Here is a 20,120-nt window from a genome sequence, read left to right as displayed (position 1 = left end):
GTTATGAAAGTTGGCTATGTGAATGTTTTTGTGCAACATTGATCGCAGAAATACGAGAACCTAGATTGAGTCAGGATTTCGACAATGTCCGTATGTAGAAATATGCATTCACTGTTGTCATCTTGTGGAAGAGCTACTTCCTTGTCGACACGGATAGCCAATTGCCAGGGTAGTAAATTCCTGCAGCAGACGACGAGATGGTCAGCCCTACGAATTCTGCAGACTTGCACTTCAAAACGAAGTGTGTTTAATACCACTATAAGCTTCTGCCAAAAGCAAGAGGACTCGTCCTCTAAACATGGTCATAGTGTCAGTGAAGAACAACCGCAACAATCTGAGAAGCATCAAGCGTGTCACAAACTGAGATCATGGTCTTTTAATGTTGATTCATTTGGCAAAATTGTAATCCAAACACAATTCAATGCAATAGTGAAACCAGTCAGCCCACTAGAATACCCTGCTGCTGATAAAGCATTTATCACTTTAACTATGAAATCCAAGGAAAAAGATGATTCTCTCTTTGAAACAGTAACTAATTCGCTTCAAGCTAATGCAGGTTACGAAGATGAACAACTTTTTGTTGCCGTGCATTTTTTAGAAAACATTGTTGACGAACTCAAAAAACGAGATGCGTCCGTGACATGGCTAGCTGAGGTGCCCATATCATTTAGTAAGTCACATAAATCGTGTACCATGTTCAACCTAATAGTGCCCCTGAGACTTTTCTAATTTATTTAGCCATTAAATTAATTTGTCCCGCAAATGCCCATATGTGTACATCCATATCAAAAACGATGACTCATCTCAAGTGGAGATCACTTCAAATAATCCCCCAATCACATGGTTAAGGAATGTTTTCTGTATTCCTAAACCATGTGACTTGGGGATGATTGAACCGGGGATTTGAAGTGGCCTCCACTTGAGATGAGTCTGGTATTTATTCCTAGCTATTAAGGCTGGCATTTTTGGGCGGGCTTGTGGGTACCCGCCCAAGATTACATTACCCGGGCAGGAAATACCCTGTGTGGGTGCCCGAAATTTTAACAAAAAAATTACCCAAAAATGACAGGCCTACTAGCTATCATGTGAAATGAGACATGTGTAGCAGCCGACAAGTGCATCACTTTGATATGGACATACACATATGCTTTTAAATATAAATATAGGTCAACTTACAAACCGAGTTATCGTTACCGTAGTGAGAAACATCCCACCGTCACATTCTTTATCATAATTATGGGTGTCTATCTCACTATGGTGTACATTATTCTGTACATGTATAGCAAGTGCCATCTACACAAATTCAAAGGACTGCAGGGAAAAAAATGCACGCAGTGCGCTGTGTCATGTTGGCTCCCAATCTCGTAACATTCTGTGCGAATAAACTTAATGGGGACCATCACAATCTGCTACTTGTTTCAGGGCTATTTATGGCGATCTTTTCTTTTAGACCACCCGAGTTATATAAGGTTAAAATTACGAATTTACCAAATTAAACTTTCGCTATGAGGTTAAACATGTTCTTAGCTATACAAACATACCTTTTATTTCGCCGAACAAGCTTTATTTTGTTCCAAAATCCACGTTTTTATCGCAATTTTTGACGTAAAAGAGCTGAATACAAAACCGGTGATGCAAACTCCAAAACTTTCAGCGTAGCACGAAGCGCTTGATGTACGCATTTCGTTTTGACGGTGATTTACGCTCGCGTATCAAGCATTTCAAGTGCGTTTGACAGTATTTTACTGCATGACGCAATTTTGCTTTTATTCAAGATGGCGAATTTCTCGAAAAACACGATGTATTTTTCTTTAAAAAAATCCCTCATTTCGCACATTCTTTGCCACTTTTCACTCATCTGATCATCTTTTTATGTGATGGAAGTGATGCTGATTGTATGAAGGTATGTTTTTTGTTTTTCCGATAATTTTTAAATTGTTTTTCGAGACAAAAACTTCTTTGCAGAATAGCTGTTTTCACTTGTTTTCAAAAAGTTGTTTTAACCTTGTTTTTTACCCCATAATTTCCCTCATTAATCGAAGCCCTGCCCTCCTTCCAATACATTAAACCTTGACTTCAAAGTGTTTGGCAACTGTTTAAGCTTGATGCAAAAGTTAAACCTTGATGCAAAAGTAATAATTTAGTCCCTATATAGCGAGGGTGGTCTAAAGGAAAAGATCGCCCTATTTATTGTCCAACTTAGTGGAGAGTCAGTTTCGATTAAGAAAATGTATAGTAGGCCTATGATATAACAGTCGATGTCTGTGCTGACGAAACTAAGTTGGATGTGGACAACTATTTATGGTATCGTACTGTTTCTAGTGGGCATGTTACCACATATTGCCCACTAAAACCAATTGAAAGGTAGTTGACGGTAAGGTTAACCCGCATCGCCCTGCATTGCCCTTCACTCGATCTATGCCTACTCGATCTACATGCCTACTGGGCCGCCATTATGCGTCTAGAATAGGGAGACATGAAGTCCATGTACAAAGACCAGAAATTACATTTCAAATGTACACCAAGGTATTCTTCCCTGACTATTTCATGTGACTTACCATGTCACTGTTGCCCTAAACATCTTTGAAGTACGGTAAGCTTCCTTGGTTGTATTAGTGATAGGCTGTACAGCCCAAAAAAAGGGGTGATGTTGGAAAAAGCTTAGGGTACTAGCTGAATTGAAGCAGCTAATCCTTCTGAGCATTTTGACACCTTTTAAAAAAAAATCGGTTGAAAAATGAGACAGTGCGGGCCAAAAAACTACGCACAAGGGGGATTTCTTGGGACCCCCCCTGTTTTTCACTATTTTGACAATTATGGGCATTTTCTTTGCTGTTTATTGGATTCTAATGACTATTTACATGATTTTGGGTCCCCTGGATATATTTATGCAATTTTTACACAAATCGTATGTTTTGATGCAAGTTTAAGAGCTAATTTAGGATGTGAGGGCGCTGTTCAACATAATAGCCAAGTTACGTATCCCCCTACTAAAATTTTATAATTTTTATTATCAAATCAAAGTTACTGATAAATAACAGCATCTGTCCAAATTTGAACTCTCAACCTTATTTCACTTATGCGTGGTAACCATTTGAAAATGTGTAGAGACGCTTCCATTGACTTACATGTGATACAAAGTTCGTTGACCCCTGTATATTGCTATGGGCAGGTTACCCCTGTATAAAAAATTAGCAAATGACTGAAAATTTCAGAATATGGATGATTAATGATTATCTCTAGTATGATTAACTTAAAAATAAAAAATGGCTGCGAAAGGGGTCACTAAAGGGTAAAGCGCCCTCACAGCCTAATTTTGCCCAAAACCGTTAATTTTAAGGACACGTAAAAGTTTCATTTGACACAAAGTGCATAAATGACCTTCCTGGACCTAAAACTATGTAAGTAAATACCAAAAATGCATTACATAATCCTTAATGTGATAAAATTCCTTAAAACTAGAAAATAAAGGTCAAATCCGCCCCCCCCCCTTGTGGGTCGTTATTTGGCCGGCCCTGTCCCCATTTATGGCCGATTTCAATAAAATTGGTGTCAAATTACTCAGACCAACAAGCTGCATCAAATAAGCTGGTACCCTAAGCTGTTTGCAACTACACCCTTATACAGCCTATGACTAGTTGTATTTTGTCTCTGGAAATTTATTGGTCCAAATTTGTAGTCAATATCTTGAAATTAAGTGTCCTGGAACCTCGTAAGCTACACCATGCTTCAAATGGTGTTGATCAAATCTGGCTCTCAAAATGCCTGACAAAACAATCCATTCTTTTGACCTTTCATAGAGACATGTGTTATTCTACCAATACCCAACAGAACAGAGACTGTGACTATGAGGTCATATCATGACATCACTAAAATGCCACATCATCATGTCAGCCATTTGCAGGTCAATGAACATGTGGACTCCCAACCATGCTTGTTCAGCATGCAATTGGGCTATTGACTGCACATGTCACTGCTATCAAGGCCTTGAGCATGTGTCTAAGGTCTGAAAGGTTATGTTTATGGGCCATGTACAATGGACATGTACAGCTGAATTTGTCATGTGGATATTTAGACTTTTATTAACAAAGTGAGTACAAATTGGGGATCATATTTTTCAGATATGTGTACGTCCATATCAAAACGATGCACTTGTCGGCTGCTACATGTGTCTCATTTCACATTATAGCTAGGAATAAATACCAGACTCATCTCCCAAGTGGAGGTCACTTCAAATCATCCCCAAGTAACATGGTTAAGGAATGTTCTCTGTATTCCTAAACCATGTGACTTGGGATGATTTGAAGTGACCTCCACTTCAGATATGAGTATGGTATTTATTCTTAGCTATTATGTGAAATGAGACACATGTAGCAGCCAACAAGTACATCGTTTTGATATGGATGTACACATATGGATTAAGGGTTTTTAGTGCATTTTGAAGGTGGTAGGTGTGTAGGAATTCTCATAACTGGTGCAGATATCATGTTTTGGAATGTAAACAACTTTGACAGCTTGTCCACCTTATATTTTACTTTGGTGATATGCTGGGCAAGTCCGTATGACTTGCCCACACTGGGTATAGGGCGCCATTACCTTACTGTGTATTACTTCAAATCGCCCGCATCAGTAAATCAGTAATGTTAAGGTTTAATGTAATGTTAATGTTTTTAAATCAGTAATGTTTAGGCAACAGAACAATTGCAGTACGAAGTACTGTATTGATGTCCTGTACACTGAAAAACACAGTGATTAGCACCATAAGAACAAAAAAGAAAGAAGGTAAAATCAAGATTATCCTTAAATTCTAATATTACTTTAATATTAGCAAGGGCTTCTAGGCAGCCAGCCGTATCTATAGGGAGTGTTTTACACACCCAAAGTTGTATACACACCCAGGTTTTTCCCACATGGCCTATACTTTGTACACAAATCTTAACTTTACACACCCAGGTTTTTGAATTTACACACCCAAACCTTCAAATCCTGCCTAAGACCCTGATTACAAGTTTAGAACTTCGCAATAATTAAATTGCATAGCTGATTATATGTTTTTGCGGTTATTTGAATAGATGCTGATATCCAAACATCAGACCATGGAACAATTCTGTTGGAGAATCTAGAAAATCAAAGATGTGTGATCAAATCTGAGCATGGCAACTGTCACATCAATAAAATTAAGGTAAGGTGTAGTCCTCCCAATAATCATACCCAGAACAAAATATTCATTTCTGACATGATTGTGTTCTGGGCTCTGAACTGTTTTCATTCAAAATCTTGATGCCAAATTGGACAAAAGAAGCACATGATCCTACTTCATAGTTTTTTAACCCCCTATTCATGTTGCGTGAATCACTCTATTGTGGACCATCCTTTTGATACGGTACTTGATTATTTGGCCAGTGGAACAGTTTTGACAGGCCCTTTGTCTACCTCTCTGTTTGTAAACAAACGAGGAGGTCGAACCTCTGCGAATACGAAAGGCAACGTAATAGTACGGCACTAGGTAAGGTGATGAACAAAACCCTGTTCTACATAGTAGGTTCAGTCGATCAAGATTTTTTTATTATTATTTTTATTAGATTCCCAAACCATAAAATTTGGGTCAGGTAAAGAGAACAGGCTTATTGTTGTTGCCCCATGTTAAAAGTTATAAATAGATGCTTGCATTTGTGATAAATCATATGTCAACATAATTTTTGGCATATTTGCAGTGCGTAGGTCATGTTCCAAATTCAAGGTTTGTGACCCAATTGACAGCCCTATTAAAATTTATATTAAATTGGCAAGTAAAATTGCCAGTGAAATTTTAGGTGATTAGGTCTGAACTGATAGATGTTTCCTGAAGAGGTTTACAACAAAAATGCAGATAAATGGGTGAACCACCATTGTATGGAAGTTTATTGTTTTATGTGCCATACATAAGTTTGCTTCTAATACAAACTATTGGGAAGCCTGGAAATAAGCAGACACCCAGGAGTCATTACCCAATGGTCAGCATTTTGGCTCCTGGTTCACACCAAAATCCTGTGAACCACAATCCCGAAAAAAATGTGTTCGAACACCTACTCTAATTTCCATGTTCTTCTTAATCTTACTATAGTGCGCACACTATATGAGTTACTGGAAACTAAGAATTATAATAGTGTTGTGGCAATGTTCATCTTAAGCGTACCCCCTCCCCTTTCCCCACCAAACAATGTTGGGAGAAGATATCCATGGTGAAGATGAGCATATTGGGCATGCAAACATTGTACGGGTAAAAGATTGCAGGCTCTACATTTGAAAAAAATAGCTTGGTAGCTAAAACAAATTACTCCTAGCTCTTCAAAAATGACTCATGGTTCACTAGATATCACAGGACCAGGAGCTGCTTTTTCAAAACATGTGGCTCCTGGTCAAGACCTGCTTATTTCCAGGTGTGACCACTGCACCAATTGACCTCAAACGTTATGGTGTTATGCCTCAATGTAAGATACAAAACACCATAATTTATGAAAATAATCAGAGCATCACCTTGAATGAAACCAGACAGTTTTGACAGATTTGCAAGAGAATGGAGCAATTTTTAATCATCATGAATTGTCATCTTATAATTATTCACTGGGCTAGCAAATGAGTATGGAAGATAGTGGAACAAAACAGTGTCTTTGCTTTTCTCCACATTGTTTGGATCCTGGACCCAACTGAGCAGATGATCTTTTGCCTAGTGTGCTTGCATCATGAGCACTACAAATTAGGCAGTTTTTTCATGATTGAAGAGCTATAATGCAGTACAGCTTTCTTTCTTCAATTTAAAGTCATTATTTTGGCAAAAATGCAAAAGTTAATTTCATAACAGTCTGCGCTATTATTGCTTTCATCAAAAATTAAAAAAATTGTCAAAACTCAGAAATAGTGACCTGATTGACAATCTCATCCCCCACTTTACCACATCAAAATACTGATTTTGGTATCAGATGAAAGCTCATATTTTTCTCATAAACATGTTGAAATTTGGCGTTCCAAATCGGTATATTTCCGAAGAAATCATCAAAAAACTGTCGAATTAGTCTCAAATATGGTATACCATATATTTGAGACTAATAGGCAGTTTTTTGATGATATCTTCGGAAATACATTGAGTTGGAACTTCTAATTTCAATATGTTTATTGAGAAAAATAGGGCCTTTCACTTGAAATCAATATATTACACGATCATGATGATTATCATTAGTAAAAACACTGTAAACTACCAATATCACGCTGTATAAATGTCTGTAATTCCATTAGGAATTAGTCACATTTACAAAAACATTTACATGTTCTTTTTGCATGAGTGCTTGAAAGGGATGACATTTTATGTTATACGTAAGTTTTAAAGAATTTGATTTTCCAAATATAGCAGGTCACCTTCCTTTAAGGTTTTTTTTTTCTCATTACAGTCAGGTGATGTCAAGATAACATCTTTATCAGGAAACATAATCTGCAAGAAGGTCCTACAGGGTAATGCAGAGATTACTACTCATGGAGCAGGGGTAAGAAAATTAATGATGTTTGGGTTTTTATTACTGGATGTGATCACAGATGCCCTCGCAATTGTGGCTAGTGACTGTTCGTATTTATTTTTGGGTGGAAAACATATTATTAAGGCCACATAATTATAATGACAATAAGCATGATAAACATACCCTGAAATAGCACCCTTTTTACCTAACTGCACCTACCATTCTGTTACTATATGTGTTGGTGGCATAATTCTCAGATAGTATGTCGCATTCCAAGTGTGCTCGTGTGAATATTGCATCACTATTTGTGATAAAATTGCTCCCTTCTTTTCCAATGATCGGCTATCTTCAAAATGTTCAATGAGATACGACACATGTAGGGATGGCCCAAGGTTACAACTCATATGCATGTTTGCATGTGTGGACAGCGTAAATACATAATAACACAGGGCTAGCCAACGTATTTGAAGCTGAAAATGTCATTTGAAGCAGGCCTGATTTGAAGCAGCAAATGACGCTGCTACACAGGAGGCTACATCCCGGGCTCCCTAAAATTCAGTGTACTTCTATTAAGACTTACTTTAATATGATGTCTTATAAAACATGGTCATTTTTCATTATCTTTTTAATAGATCAGTTTATATCATTTTTATAAATATTCTGGCTTCATAACTATTTTGAGTCTAATTCACCACTGACATGAAACAGTCTAAAAGCAACAACTTGATGCATGTAAATGAAAATTAATTATGATACTATTTACTATTGTTTTCTTTAAATTTACAGTCCATCACTACAGGTAGACTCCAAGGCCAGACATTTCTACTCTCATCAGAAGCAGGAGACATCAATTGCAATGATGTATATACAGTCAAGGCTGGGATAAAGACTACATCAGGTCATATAGAATTTGCCAATGTGCATGGTGAATGTGACATTGAAACTGATGAAGGCAATGTAGATGTAGGTAAGCACATGTTGACCTACTTAACACTTGGCATTGAGCAAGTAATAGAAACCATGGTTCATCTACAAAAATACCTAAAGTTAAAGTTCTTTATGTCACTTAAAGATGGTGGTATTTTAAAACACTTGGCATTGAGCAAGTAATAGAAACCATATAGTTCATCTACAAAAATACCTAAAGTTAAAGTTCTTTAAGGGATCTAAAATGAGCGTTTATTGCGTTTCGACAGTATTTTTTGTGGGACATGAGAGCACCTCGGACCTGTCGAATTGCATTCTGAATCTGAAGCATGTCTTTCTGATATCAAATAATTTTCATTTTGGAAAATCACAATATAATACAAATTTTATGACAAATTATAAAAATTTGATATTTTTCAAATTTTGATATAGAACAGTCCTCAAAAGTAAATTATATAAATCTAATGATATATTCTTAAAGTGTATGTAGCAGGGAGGAAAAGCCGACGGTCAATTGAAAATTTTGACCTTTCATATTGAAGATATGGATTTTTTTCCCAAAAGACCTAATTTTTTTGATGTTTTGGGAAAAAAAATCCATATCTTCAATACGAAAGGTCAGAATTTTCAATTGATCGTCAACTTTTCATCCCACCTACATACACTTTAAGTATAAATCATCAGATTTATAAAGTTTACTTCAAGTACTGTTAAATATCAAAAATATCAATTTTAATAATTTGCCATAAAATGTGTATTAAATTGAAAAAAAAAAAAAATCAAAATTATTTGGTATCAGAATGACATTCTTCGTATTCAGAATGCAATTCGATATGTCTGATGTGCTCTAATGTCCCAAAATAAATACTGTCCAAACGTTCATACCCCAGCCCTTAATGTCACTTAAAGATGGTGGTATTTTAAATTCCATGATTTTAAAACAAGGAGTCTGTCATCAGGAGACGGGAGAACATGACTTGGTATGTTAAACTGTTAGGGAGTGCCAAGAACGAAATATTGGAAGAGTAATATCTATTACCTGGCCAGTGTAGTAATAAGGTAAGACTGAGACCAGGGTAGTATGGTTGGTGGTGGTGGGTGATGGAACCCTCCACTCACTTCTGGAACACGGCAGCAAAAGATTAATTTCAATGATGGAGCCCTCCACTCAAACTACTAAAACTCAGTGTGTTTTACTGTATTTATCCATAAAAGTGTCACATATTGGTAAAATAGTGTTAAAAATGTCAGGATTCTATAAATTGTTACTCAACACTCAAAATCTGCTAGCTAATAAACACCATAATCTGGCAATTTATGGACTGAAAAAAATGTCTTGAGTTGTCTCAATAAAGGTGGTACTGGTTGAGTTGTTGATGAATTTCACCTGTTTTGGTATAATTGTGATTGCTGCTGTTGAACAATTTCCTCAGAATTTTCATATGGCACCCTATCTTTCACAAGGTCCAGGTTCTGAGGTTGAGACTTTTTTTATTACATTTAACTTCATTTGCTCTCGAAGCATCATGCAGTGCTTTAGCCAAATATGACTACCATACCATAGGTAGGCTTGTAATTTAAGTTGTCCAGCCCAACGGTGTAGCGTGGGTCATCTGATTGGGGGGGCACCGACCATGATTCGGGGCACCAGGTGTGATTGGGGGGAACAAGCCATTTTTTGGCAATTTTCTTACGGGATTTTCTAAAAATTGGGGGGGCACTTGCCCTTATGATGCTACGCCACTGGTCCAACCCAAAATGTCTTTCCTTGGCAGTGTAAAATTCATATTTAGGGAAAACAGGGTTCTGTTTGAAGAGGCATTTATTGGATTCTAGAAAACCAAGTTGTATCCAAGTTTGGACAATTTTTTTGTCATAGACAAGATGTTATGTATATTAATTCCAGGCTTCTAATAGATGAAGTGTCTCTTTCTCTATATACATGACTAGCTTTCAGAGAAGAATAGCACTCTCTTGTCTGTGGTTAGACTATGCCATAGTCAATTTTTGATAAATAAAAGCACGTTATTAATGTTAATCATGATGAAAGCATTCAGTTGAACTTGAAATTATACTGATATTTATTACATCAAAATACTAGTATAAAATTGTTATGAAAAAGTTTCTATAATTATATTAGTGACAGTAAATGTAAAGTGTACGTAGGCTTATATTATTGAATGCAACATATCATAATGTCATAATTGTATTGGCACTTCAATACTGAACAATTCTGATTTTAGAATCTGCCAGTTTATTAATCACGAAATTCCAGGTTAAGAATCGACTATGGACTTTCAATTTTAAACAGGATTTTGAACGGGCAAAGTCCCTAACACTCACACTGTCAATCATACTTGTTTATCAGTCAAATTTAACCGCAAGCAAATACAAGACGCGCTCATGCACTTACTGATGCGTTCATGCAATTACACAACACAAAATCCGCATAATTGTGTACCATGTAGTTATTAATGGTAATGACAGGTACCCGGAGGATTTAAACCATAACGAGATCTGGGCGACCAATCACAAGCCAGATCCATTTAAAGATGCATTACATCATGGCCAATTTTAGTAGGCCAGATTTCCGACAATCTCATGCATAGAAGCTCATAGACAGCCGTGTTAAGCATGTAAACCGCAATCCAAAGTCAGTAGTCCACTTGGGAAGCTAACAAACAAGGGAGTAGGGTGACTGAAAAGATCAGATGTGAAAATCTATCAATTGTGCACACATTAATTAAATCAGAGTTTTAAGCTTAAATACAATATCCAGAGTATGCACAATGAGCAAGTGGACTACGGGGTAGTCTAGTCTGTGGTGAGAGTACACATCATAAACATGGAACTGGAGTTCTGATTGGGTGGTTCAATCATAACAACATACTGGTATTTTGATACGGGAATCTGATTGGCTGATTACTCATCAAAGCTGCTTTCTGGGCAGAGCAGTGCTCATGAAAGGAATACAAAGCCTGGCATATGTCACTCTTTACCAGGGTGCATGCGCCAATGTAAACAAGAGAGTGCCATTCTTTGCTGAAAGCTAGCGTAAGTGTTCTTTCAACTATACACATAATATTATGTTTTATAGGTAGCCTTGATGGATCCTTGAATGCAGTGACAAATACAGGCAACATTTCTACATATTTAGTACGGCACAAAGAAGTGAACATCTCATCACAAAATGGTAAGTATACAATACCACTAGTATTCCTACAGTAACAGTACAGAACAGTACAGTAACAAAATATTATGGGAAAAAAAAAAAAGGTGTGGATGATATGGGGGTCTAGCCTTCATGTGGTAGGGATTGGGTCCCTTGTTTTGTTTTGTTATATTTCATACGTGGAACAATGTTGAAACCCAGTGAGAGTCACACCCACGTAAACCCCTTTTAGGAACTGGAAAGTTTAGGTATAACATAATCAGAGAACATTGTATCTTCTGTTGTATTTTCAGGTGATATATCACTCAAAGTTCCCAGTGATGTGAAGACTGGTGTTTATCTGGAGGCATCTACAGTATCAGTGTCCAAAGAGTTACACACACAGTCAGTAGAGGAGAATCACTCATCTGACAGAGTTGTATATAGTGGTAAGTCAGTTGTTTGTAATATGGGCATTACCAGGGGCCCATTTCACGAAGACTTACTATAATCAAAGACAGAATTAAAAAGACTAGTTTGCATCTGATATCATCTGTCAATCAAACTCGGGTGCGATCTGTTTATGAGTGTCAGGATGATTGAGTCTCAGAACCTTATGGTAAATTTTGCACCATCTAATACAAACCATCTTAAAATTTAGGTTTTAGTTCAATAGGAAACTTTCTTTGATACACCATGTTAACAATGAGTAGAAAAGTTGTGTTTGGCCTTGTAAAAGTACCATCATTTTTCCAGCGTTTTCTGGGATTCCTTTTTTCCTATTGTGATGTGCCCTGAGTAATTTAATGTAATTATTTATCTTTGTTTACAATATAAAGCTACTTCCATGAGAGATGGGAAACCTCCTCCTTTGCAAGAGTTGGTGTATAATAATATTTGGAAACCCATTTGTGATGTAAATCATGGTAAACAAAGTCAGGACTAGTTATGGATTGGGTATTCCCCTAAAAAGTGAAATGGATATGACATCATGGAACAGATGAAGATGGAATGAAGATGTAGATAGTAATTCAAGTGACAAATCCTGGTTTTATTCATCGGCTGATAAATTGAGGAAAATGTTGCAAGATTCTGAAAATGTAATGTTAGATTTTATCCTGTATTCCTGTACAGAAAATCAGGAGGTACTCTATTTTATCCCAGAGCATGACTACCTGATAGTATTGCATTTCCAACAGTGTTGCAGCCAAGTGGGAACCTTTTCTTTCATTTAAACTCCAGAAGGCACCTGTTAAAAGCAGGAGGCACCTATTATGAGTCAGCCCTCATGCAATAGCATAATATTATTTTGCATGATAACTTTGGTATCTCCAGGTGGTATGCGCCGTGCATTCTCCATTTTTCCATTGTCAACTGTGTAATTTTGAAATTGTAAAACGCTTGAAATATCACAAACAAATAGGCATATGTTGATAAATAACATAAATACAAGCTAAAACCGGTGGGGTTCGATAATGAAACCCACAAAACTAACCGAGTATATAGAAAATGCCATACAGCCGAGGGGTTTTGCCAGCTCTCTCCAACCATCATGCCACTTGCTGCCTGGGTATCTCAGTATTACAGTAGTGAGCCCTCTATCTAAATAAAACTAAAGGTTGTGTTTTGTCTGGAATGCAAATAAAGTTTTCAAAACATTAATGTTTGGTAATTAAAAACTTCCTTCACCTTTATGAATTTGGGAGCTGCACAGATAATTGGTGGATGTTACAATCTAAGTGGGGATAGGTTTCACCAGTAGCAGTGATGATTCACCAGTAGCGGTGAAATTACAGCACTTTGAATCCTCTGGAAAATGCACTATATAAATCCAAAATTTATTTATTTTATAATGTTTGAAAAGTTCTATTTCAAGTTAATTTGAAGTTATACACTATATTAGGCAATATATAGGCAAGTGTTGACCACTACACCAACACTAAAGTTTGTTCGGTTTATATAAGGCGGAAATTAGTCAGCTTTTGTTACTGCGCGTGTCAATAAAGTCCCAACTCACGCTCGCGTAAATTCACATAAGCGTACGATAGTCACGCATTACGCAACGCACACCTAGCGTAAGCACTGCGCCCAACAGCGTGCACACCATTCTATATCAATACACAGTGTTATGAGTCTTATTTTTTCCGCCTTATATAAGTCGAACAAACTTTACTGCATGTAGGGGTTAACACATGCTGGAACTGACGTACATGTTGGGGTTTTTTCCTTCCAAAAACCTAACCTGTAGGTGTAATATTGTATAAAACTCAGTATGCCATGATTTTCAAAGATCATTACTTCATGTAACTAGAAATATAAAAGCACTAATTTTAAGTTTTATCTTTATTTCAATTAATTACAGGTGCGTGGGGCAATGAAGCCAACAACCAACTAAAGGCTGTGACTAAACAAGGGGGTATTACAGTAGCAGTTCAATCATGGTTTGATTCTCTCAAATTAACCAAATGAAGCAATATCAAGTTTCAATCATTTTCATGCTTATGTAATGATTGTTACCATGTGTGTGAGTTTTGTACATGATATTTTTAGCGGATTTCCCTGGATTGGTGAGACAGGTTTTTCACCAAGATGTGAAGTGTGTTTTATGCTCATGATAGTGGTAAGAATTCTAGTGATAAGAATTGCACCTATAACATCAGTAGATGCATAGGTACCAGTAATAACAGTAACATGTTTAGATTCAGACCAGAGATGATAGAACACAAACAAGGATTTAAAAAAAAAATTATGCCAATTTGCCAGGAAAATCTCAGGTTTAAAAAAACATAGAAAAGATAATTAAAAGAACCCACATGTAATTCATTTTTTTTTACCAGTTTGTTATGATTTAAAATAATGAACTGGAAAAATCTATGAAAGAAATACGCTGCTTTGGGTTTCAAATGTGCTACCTTCTTGCTTACTGTAGAAGAAGATGTTATGAAGTGCATACCAGATTGGCAGCAAACTAAATAGGTACAAGAGCAGCATCATGACATTTCAAGGTCACTGATAATTTGAATCTACAAATCGCTCATTTTTCCTATTTCCTCGAACGGAAAAGAATCATGAACACTGCGAAAATAAAATCATCAAATACTTGAGGTATTTGAAATGAAGTTCCTCCATGATATAAGACCAAGGCTCAACATAAGGACTGTCACTGAAGAAGTATCCCAAAGGAGAATCAATTGGTTTGTGCATGTCATCATAATACTTGTGCAACACCTCCCACTCTAAGCCCACAATAGTCAATTTGGGTTCCTCAAGAGAGAGAGAGATGTACTGCTTAAAATGGCAGGGCTTTTCAGTCAATCTGCGTGTTTCTACTGGGGAACGGTTGGCGGGTAATGCGGTTTAGTTTAGTGTGTTACCGGTTAATGTGCCCAGTGGAAACAGATCGGTTCAGAGTGATGCGGTGTGGACACCCGGCAACTGTGATCCACCTCATGAGGTAGACCATGTGGTGTGACACCTGGTATTTCTGCCAGTGGAAACACAACGGTTAACAGTTACTGGGTGTTGAACTTCTTTTATGTTTATTTTATGTATCACATTGTGACCTGAAAAGCAGCTTGGGAGTCAGGAAAATACTTTTAGTACTTCTGGTACACACCACAACCCTCATTTTAAGCACCTGTAGAAACGTGGTGGTTGTTGCCTGAATCGGATTGTGGGTTACCAGGTAATACCAGGTAATACCGGGTAAAAATACAGAGTGTTCAGTGTAAAGCAATTTAGTATTACATGTACTGGACACATTATCATCACTCCCTCGAGGAAGCCAATTGGACTATGATTTTGATGTCTCGAGACAACCAGGATGACCAGGCACAACGTGTTGCTGACCACTAACAGCCCCACATCATCGCATAAACCATTTAACAACAACACAGGGACTTTGCAGCTTCAAGAGTGCATACCCTAGACATTCCACAAATGACCATCGCAACCAGGATCAGCTCCCGATTCTCATTCGGGTTACAAGCTAATTCATTTTTTCCATGAGAGTGAACTAAACCACTGCCAGGGTTCAAGCCTGCAACTTCTGGCGCCTTAATCGAATGCCTTATCGATTGAGCCAACGCGACTGCTTGTCAAACCGGTCTGTGCAGCTAAGTCATAGTAAGTAAATAAGTAGGTCTTTATCAATTCCACAATATTGTGTTCATGGCCAGAAACAGAAATCTGTCTCAATTATTATGTCTGGGAAAATATTAGCATAATACCGTAACCACTCGGGTATAAGCCCACCCCACTAGATGGCAGATTTCACTTCAAAAATGGGGGGTGGGCTTATAACCGGGGAAGGGCTAGTGCTTGAATTTAAAAATAAGAACAATCACCCCCATTTGTATATGCCCAATGTACCAGTAATTTCTATCTTTTATGTCAATTTCTTAAAATTATAAGTGTGGAATGTTAATTATCAACTGATATTTTTTATATCTGTTCTTAAATATGAGAGCAAAGCATTGATTTGATTTAAGAACTTGGCCAAAATTTAGTACTGGGTTTATACCTGAGTGCACCCTTGTTCCCAGAATGTTTTGAAAAATAGGGGGTGGGTTTATAGCCGAAGGTGGGCTTATACCCGGGTGGTTACGGTAATGACAAAATTCAGTATCAAAATTAAAAGGGCACTTAAGTAGATTTTCTTTCAAAAACTAATTTTTGAAAAAAAAAAAGTTTTCATATTACCTTGCATTGGGATTAATTTTCAAACACTAACGTATATCATACAGGCTTTTTTCTCTGTAAGTGTTGTTTGAGGCAGTACAATTTGTAAATTGAAACATTTTTTTCAAGAATACTAAAAAACATAAAGGTGCCAAAATATAAGACAAGTAAGGTAACATGAGTAACAGCTATTTTGGTAAATTTCCTGAAGAACTCAATCACTTATATACCCCATGGTAAGGTATATCAAACATAAAACTTGTTTCAAGCAGGGCATAATTTAGTGTCAGAATTTTGCATAGCAAAATTGTGACAAAGTTTTATTTGTATAGAAATAATTATGTATAGCAATGACGTATGTTTGTATGATTGAATAGGAATTTGACTGTGTAGAAAAATGCGATGCTATACCGGTTATATTATGTCCTGGTTTCAAGAGATGCCATGTCTAAGGACCCTTTTTGAATTTGTAGCTTTTACCCAAAATAGGGAACCATATCTAAAGATTTTGGTTAATGTAAGTCCATGCGTTGGCGTTTACTGATTTTACATTTGTATCGCTTAAATTTAGAAAAGAAACCAGGATTTGAGGTTAAAAATTCAATTCAAACTTTTGGAAAAAAGTTGACCCATGTCTAAGGATTTTTTTCTTCAAAACAAACCATATCTAAGGATTTCTGGTGGAAAAACTACCCATTTGAATGGTACATCCCTGTATGCCATTGTCTTATGTATGTGGTTACCCCCGGATATTTCTATTCTATTGCAATATGCATGTGTATAGTTGTTTCAACCACCATATGTTGTCGGATGAATCAAATGCAACAGCAGATCCAGCCAACACATACTTGATAGCAAGGTCATCCTGCATTGATTGATTGATTAATCTGGGATTTAATCAAGTTCAGATTTATTTTTGTTTATTATTAATATTATAGTTTTACCAGTTTATAATACACAAAAAAGTGTCACACAAAAGGCATAAAACAAGGGTCAATACCATTTGAAAATAAGATACACTTTCTCATTGTTAACATACATCTAGAAGGCAAAACCATGATATGGTCAACTGCTTTGTGCCCTGAATATTTTTCGAATAAATAAAACAAAAATAGAGAATGAAATCAAATCTGTTGCATATTTTAGTCCTTTTCAATGAAAACAAATTATGTGATATTGTGTAAGAAATCAAATCAATTGAGGGTTGTATATTGAATGAGGCAATAATGTAACTCTAAATAGTGATGATGAATATGAAGATATGATAGAGTTGGAAGGTATTGATTTATTTTCAGTTTGTGTTTGAGGGCTGTTTTTGTTTTGTTTTGGGTTTTTTTTTGGGGGGGGGGTGGTTTTGTTTACGTTAATACCAAAGCAGTACATTTTGTATGCATTTATATGACAAAACTGTTGTAATAAAAAAAGTGGTATATTATTATTATTAGTATACAATTCATAAACCATACTTCTGATGTTGAATTTGTTTTTGTTGGAATTGAAAAGGGTAATATAAAATAATCCAAAACTTTTGTATCATACCCATTAAAGAAATGTTTGTGTAGACCAGGGGTTCCCGAGTGGCGCGCGACACCGATTAGATTTTTAAAAAAATAATTAAATAAAAAAATCAAATCAAATCAAACCCTTTGATCAAACTTCATCCATCAGGAATATCTCCAACATTCTACATTTCAACATTAAACAATGCGATTCCCTTGTTATCCTTGTAAAGACTGGCTAAAATAGTACAAAATGTTGCACCAAATGACATCATTTGCACCTCAAATTTCAAAAAATCAATAGCTTCAGACTCCCCCGGCGGTGCTAAAGCACCGTGATGGCTGCTTCGCAGCCATTGAGTGGCGCTTTACAGTTTTCTTTTATTTCGTGTGGCACTTCAACAAATCTATTTGAGGAAGCCTGGTGTAGACTCCCAGCAAACACAACGTTTCGACATTGTTCGTATAAGGTTAGAAAAGGTTGCCCGAAAACATTTCAATGTTGGGTTATATAAATTTTGGGTTTTTTGCCTCAAGAGTGGGGGGGCAAACTGGGGGTCAAGAAAATATTTACCCCCCTTACGCCGCCACTGGTCCTAGACATTTTGGTTCTGATGACCCTGTACAGATAAACCAACTGCTAAATGAACTTAAATGTCCCGACCTGTATTTTATTAATTAATGATTCCTCATTATTACAATATGTTATGGCCAGCTGTTAGATACATACATTTATAAAAACAAAACTGGCATAAGCATGTTACAAATTGGCATAAGTAACTTTAGCTCTGAACCGAGCCAGTGTCAATCACACCACTTTACCTAAGCATAGGAAAAAATTTGTCTTTTGCTTTTAGCTTTGAAAGGTATATGAAGAGTCCATGCAGGGGCTGTTGGGTGACACTGACAGTGTATGTAAATAAACATACATACATACACTAGATATCCCACAATAAATAGGCCTATGCTTATTTTTTTTTCATTGCATGTGGCAGAGGAGGTCACAAACCATCCAGGTATCTTGATGGTCAAACACGGTTGTGTAATGTGTAATCAAACAGAGGACCCCTCACTCCTTGATTAAAAATTTCTTAATCGATCAGCATAATTAGAAATTATCATTATTCTACCCTGCCCCCCCAAAAAAAAAAAATCATGTGACTCATGTCAAGTGTGATTTAGTATTATTGGAAATAATACAATGTAATGAAATTACCATATTTTACACAGGCATGCATGATACATTATCTGTGCACAGATTGCGACTAAAAACCATACCAAATAAAGGGTTACAATGAAGTTTACTGTAATATTAGTATTTGATTTTTTTTCAATTTGTCTTTCCTTCTCAGAATTGTTTTTCACAGGTATTCATAATCCACATAGCCCTATGCCTAGCTTTTTATGCCTAAACAAAAAAAAAAGTTTTTACATCAGCATTTATTTTCATGAATGATATTTTTTACTTGTCATTTTTTATATCAATATAGTGATCTCATCACAATTGTCTGTTTGAATTGAATGTCATTGTATTTTCACATGTATACCCGGGATGTATACACACATCCATTGTGTGAAAATGTAGACCCTACAAACAATTTGGAGTTGGTATTGTCCACCTGTTACCATTGAGTGTGATGATCCAATGTACACTGCCTGGTCTGGTATCAGTGTATTCAGTGATAGTTGCTGGGTAGTTAGGTTGTGTACTATGGCTAATTGTGGAGGATGGAGTTTGTATCACATCAGTGTGTTCATCATCACATTCTTTGCGTAAGTACAACATTTGTTACTGTTGTTTTATTTGCTATAATTAAATCTGTACATTTGAGATTAATATTGTTTTATTACAATTAATGCCGTTCAAAACAAATCCTCAGCACTCAGATCAGATCTGTGTCTGCCTGGTATAGGAAACCATAGGTTATATTTTATACCGATTTGATCAAGGTAGGCCTATGCCCTTCTGCATGCAATGTTCATGATAAGCCAAAATCTTCCAAGGTTCATGATAAGCCAAAAGCTTCCAAGGGCTATTCAAGCCCTTGTGATGAAAGCTACAGGCCCTCGAGTCTGAATAATCAGACCCAGAACAAAATATTAATTTCTGACATGATTGTGTTCTGGGTCTGAACTGTTTCCATTTGAAATCTTGATGCCAAATTGGACAAAAGAAGCACATGGTCCTACTTCACAGTTTTTTAATCCTCTATTCATGTTGCATGAATCACTCTATTGTGGACCATACTTTTGATACTTGAGTATTTGGACAAGCGGAACAGTTTTGACAGGCTTTTTGTCTACCTCTTTGTTTGTAAACAAACGAGGAGGTCGAAATTGTCCTCCTCGGCGAATACGAAAGGCAGCGTAATAGTA

General features: G+C 36.5%; 2 protein-coding genes across 3 annotated transcripts in view; both read left to right on the top strand.

Annotated features, from left to right (window-relative positions):
- On the top strand, window positions 1-14,188 carry LOC140148506 (protein FAM185A-like). Its single transcript, XM_072170492.1, has 7 exons — window positions 1-670; window positions 5,073-5,182; window positions 7,425-7,517; window positions 8,274-8,454; window positions 11,512-11,607; window positions 11,880-12,014; window positions 13,928-14,188. The coding sequence occupies exons 1-7, from the start codon at window positions 85-87 to the stop codon at window positions 14,032-14,034; spliced, it is 1,308 nt and encodes a 435-aa protein (XP_072026593.1). The 5' UTR covers window positions 1-84; the 3' UTR covers window positions 14,035-14,188.
- Window positions 14,189-19,343: 5,155 nt separating this feature from the next.
- LOC140148505 (sugar phosphate exchanger 3-like) overlaps window positions 19,344-20,120 on the top strand; it is a 31,617-nt gene continuing 30,840 nt past the window's right edge. For both annotated transcript variants that reach the window (XM_072170491.1, XM_072170490.1), the window contains exon 1: window positions 19,344-19,517. In XM_072170491.1, coding sequence (XP_072026592.1) covers window positions 19,390-19,517 — 128 coding nt within the window. In that variant the 5' untranslated portion in view covers window positions 19,344-19,389. The remainder of the gene's footprint in view (window positions 19,518-20,120) is intronic.

The sequence above is a fragment of the Amphiura filiformis genome, chromosome 3 (assembly GCF_039555335.1).
Source record: "Amphiura filiformis chromosome 3, Afil_fr2py, whole genome shotgun sequence".
Lineage (NCBI taxonomy): Eukaryota > Metazoa > Echinodermata > Ophiuroidea > Amphilepidida > Amphiuridae > Amphiura > Amphiura filiformis.
Note: the sequence above shows the minus strand (reverse complement) of the source record. Positions and strands in the feature narration are given on the sequence as shown.

Coding starts and splice junctions, on each gene's coding strand:
- LOC140148506 (XM_072170492.1), top strand. CDS start 85: ATGTCCGTATGTAGAAATATGCATTCACTGTTGTCATCTTGTGGAAGA. Junction 671..5,072: donor TGAGGTGCCCATATCATTTA/GTAAGTCACATA, acceptor TTATTTGAATAG/ATGCTGATATCCAAACATCA. Junction 8,455..11,511: donor TGAAGGCAATGTAGATGTAG/GTAAGCACATGT, acceptor TATGTTTTATAG/GTAGCCTTGATGGATCCTTG.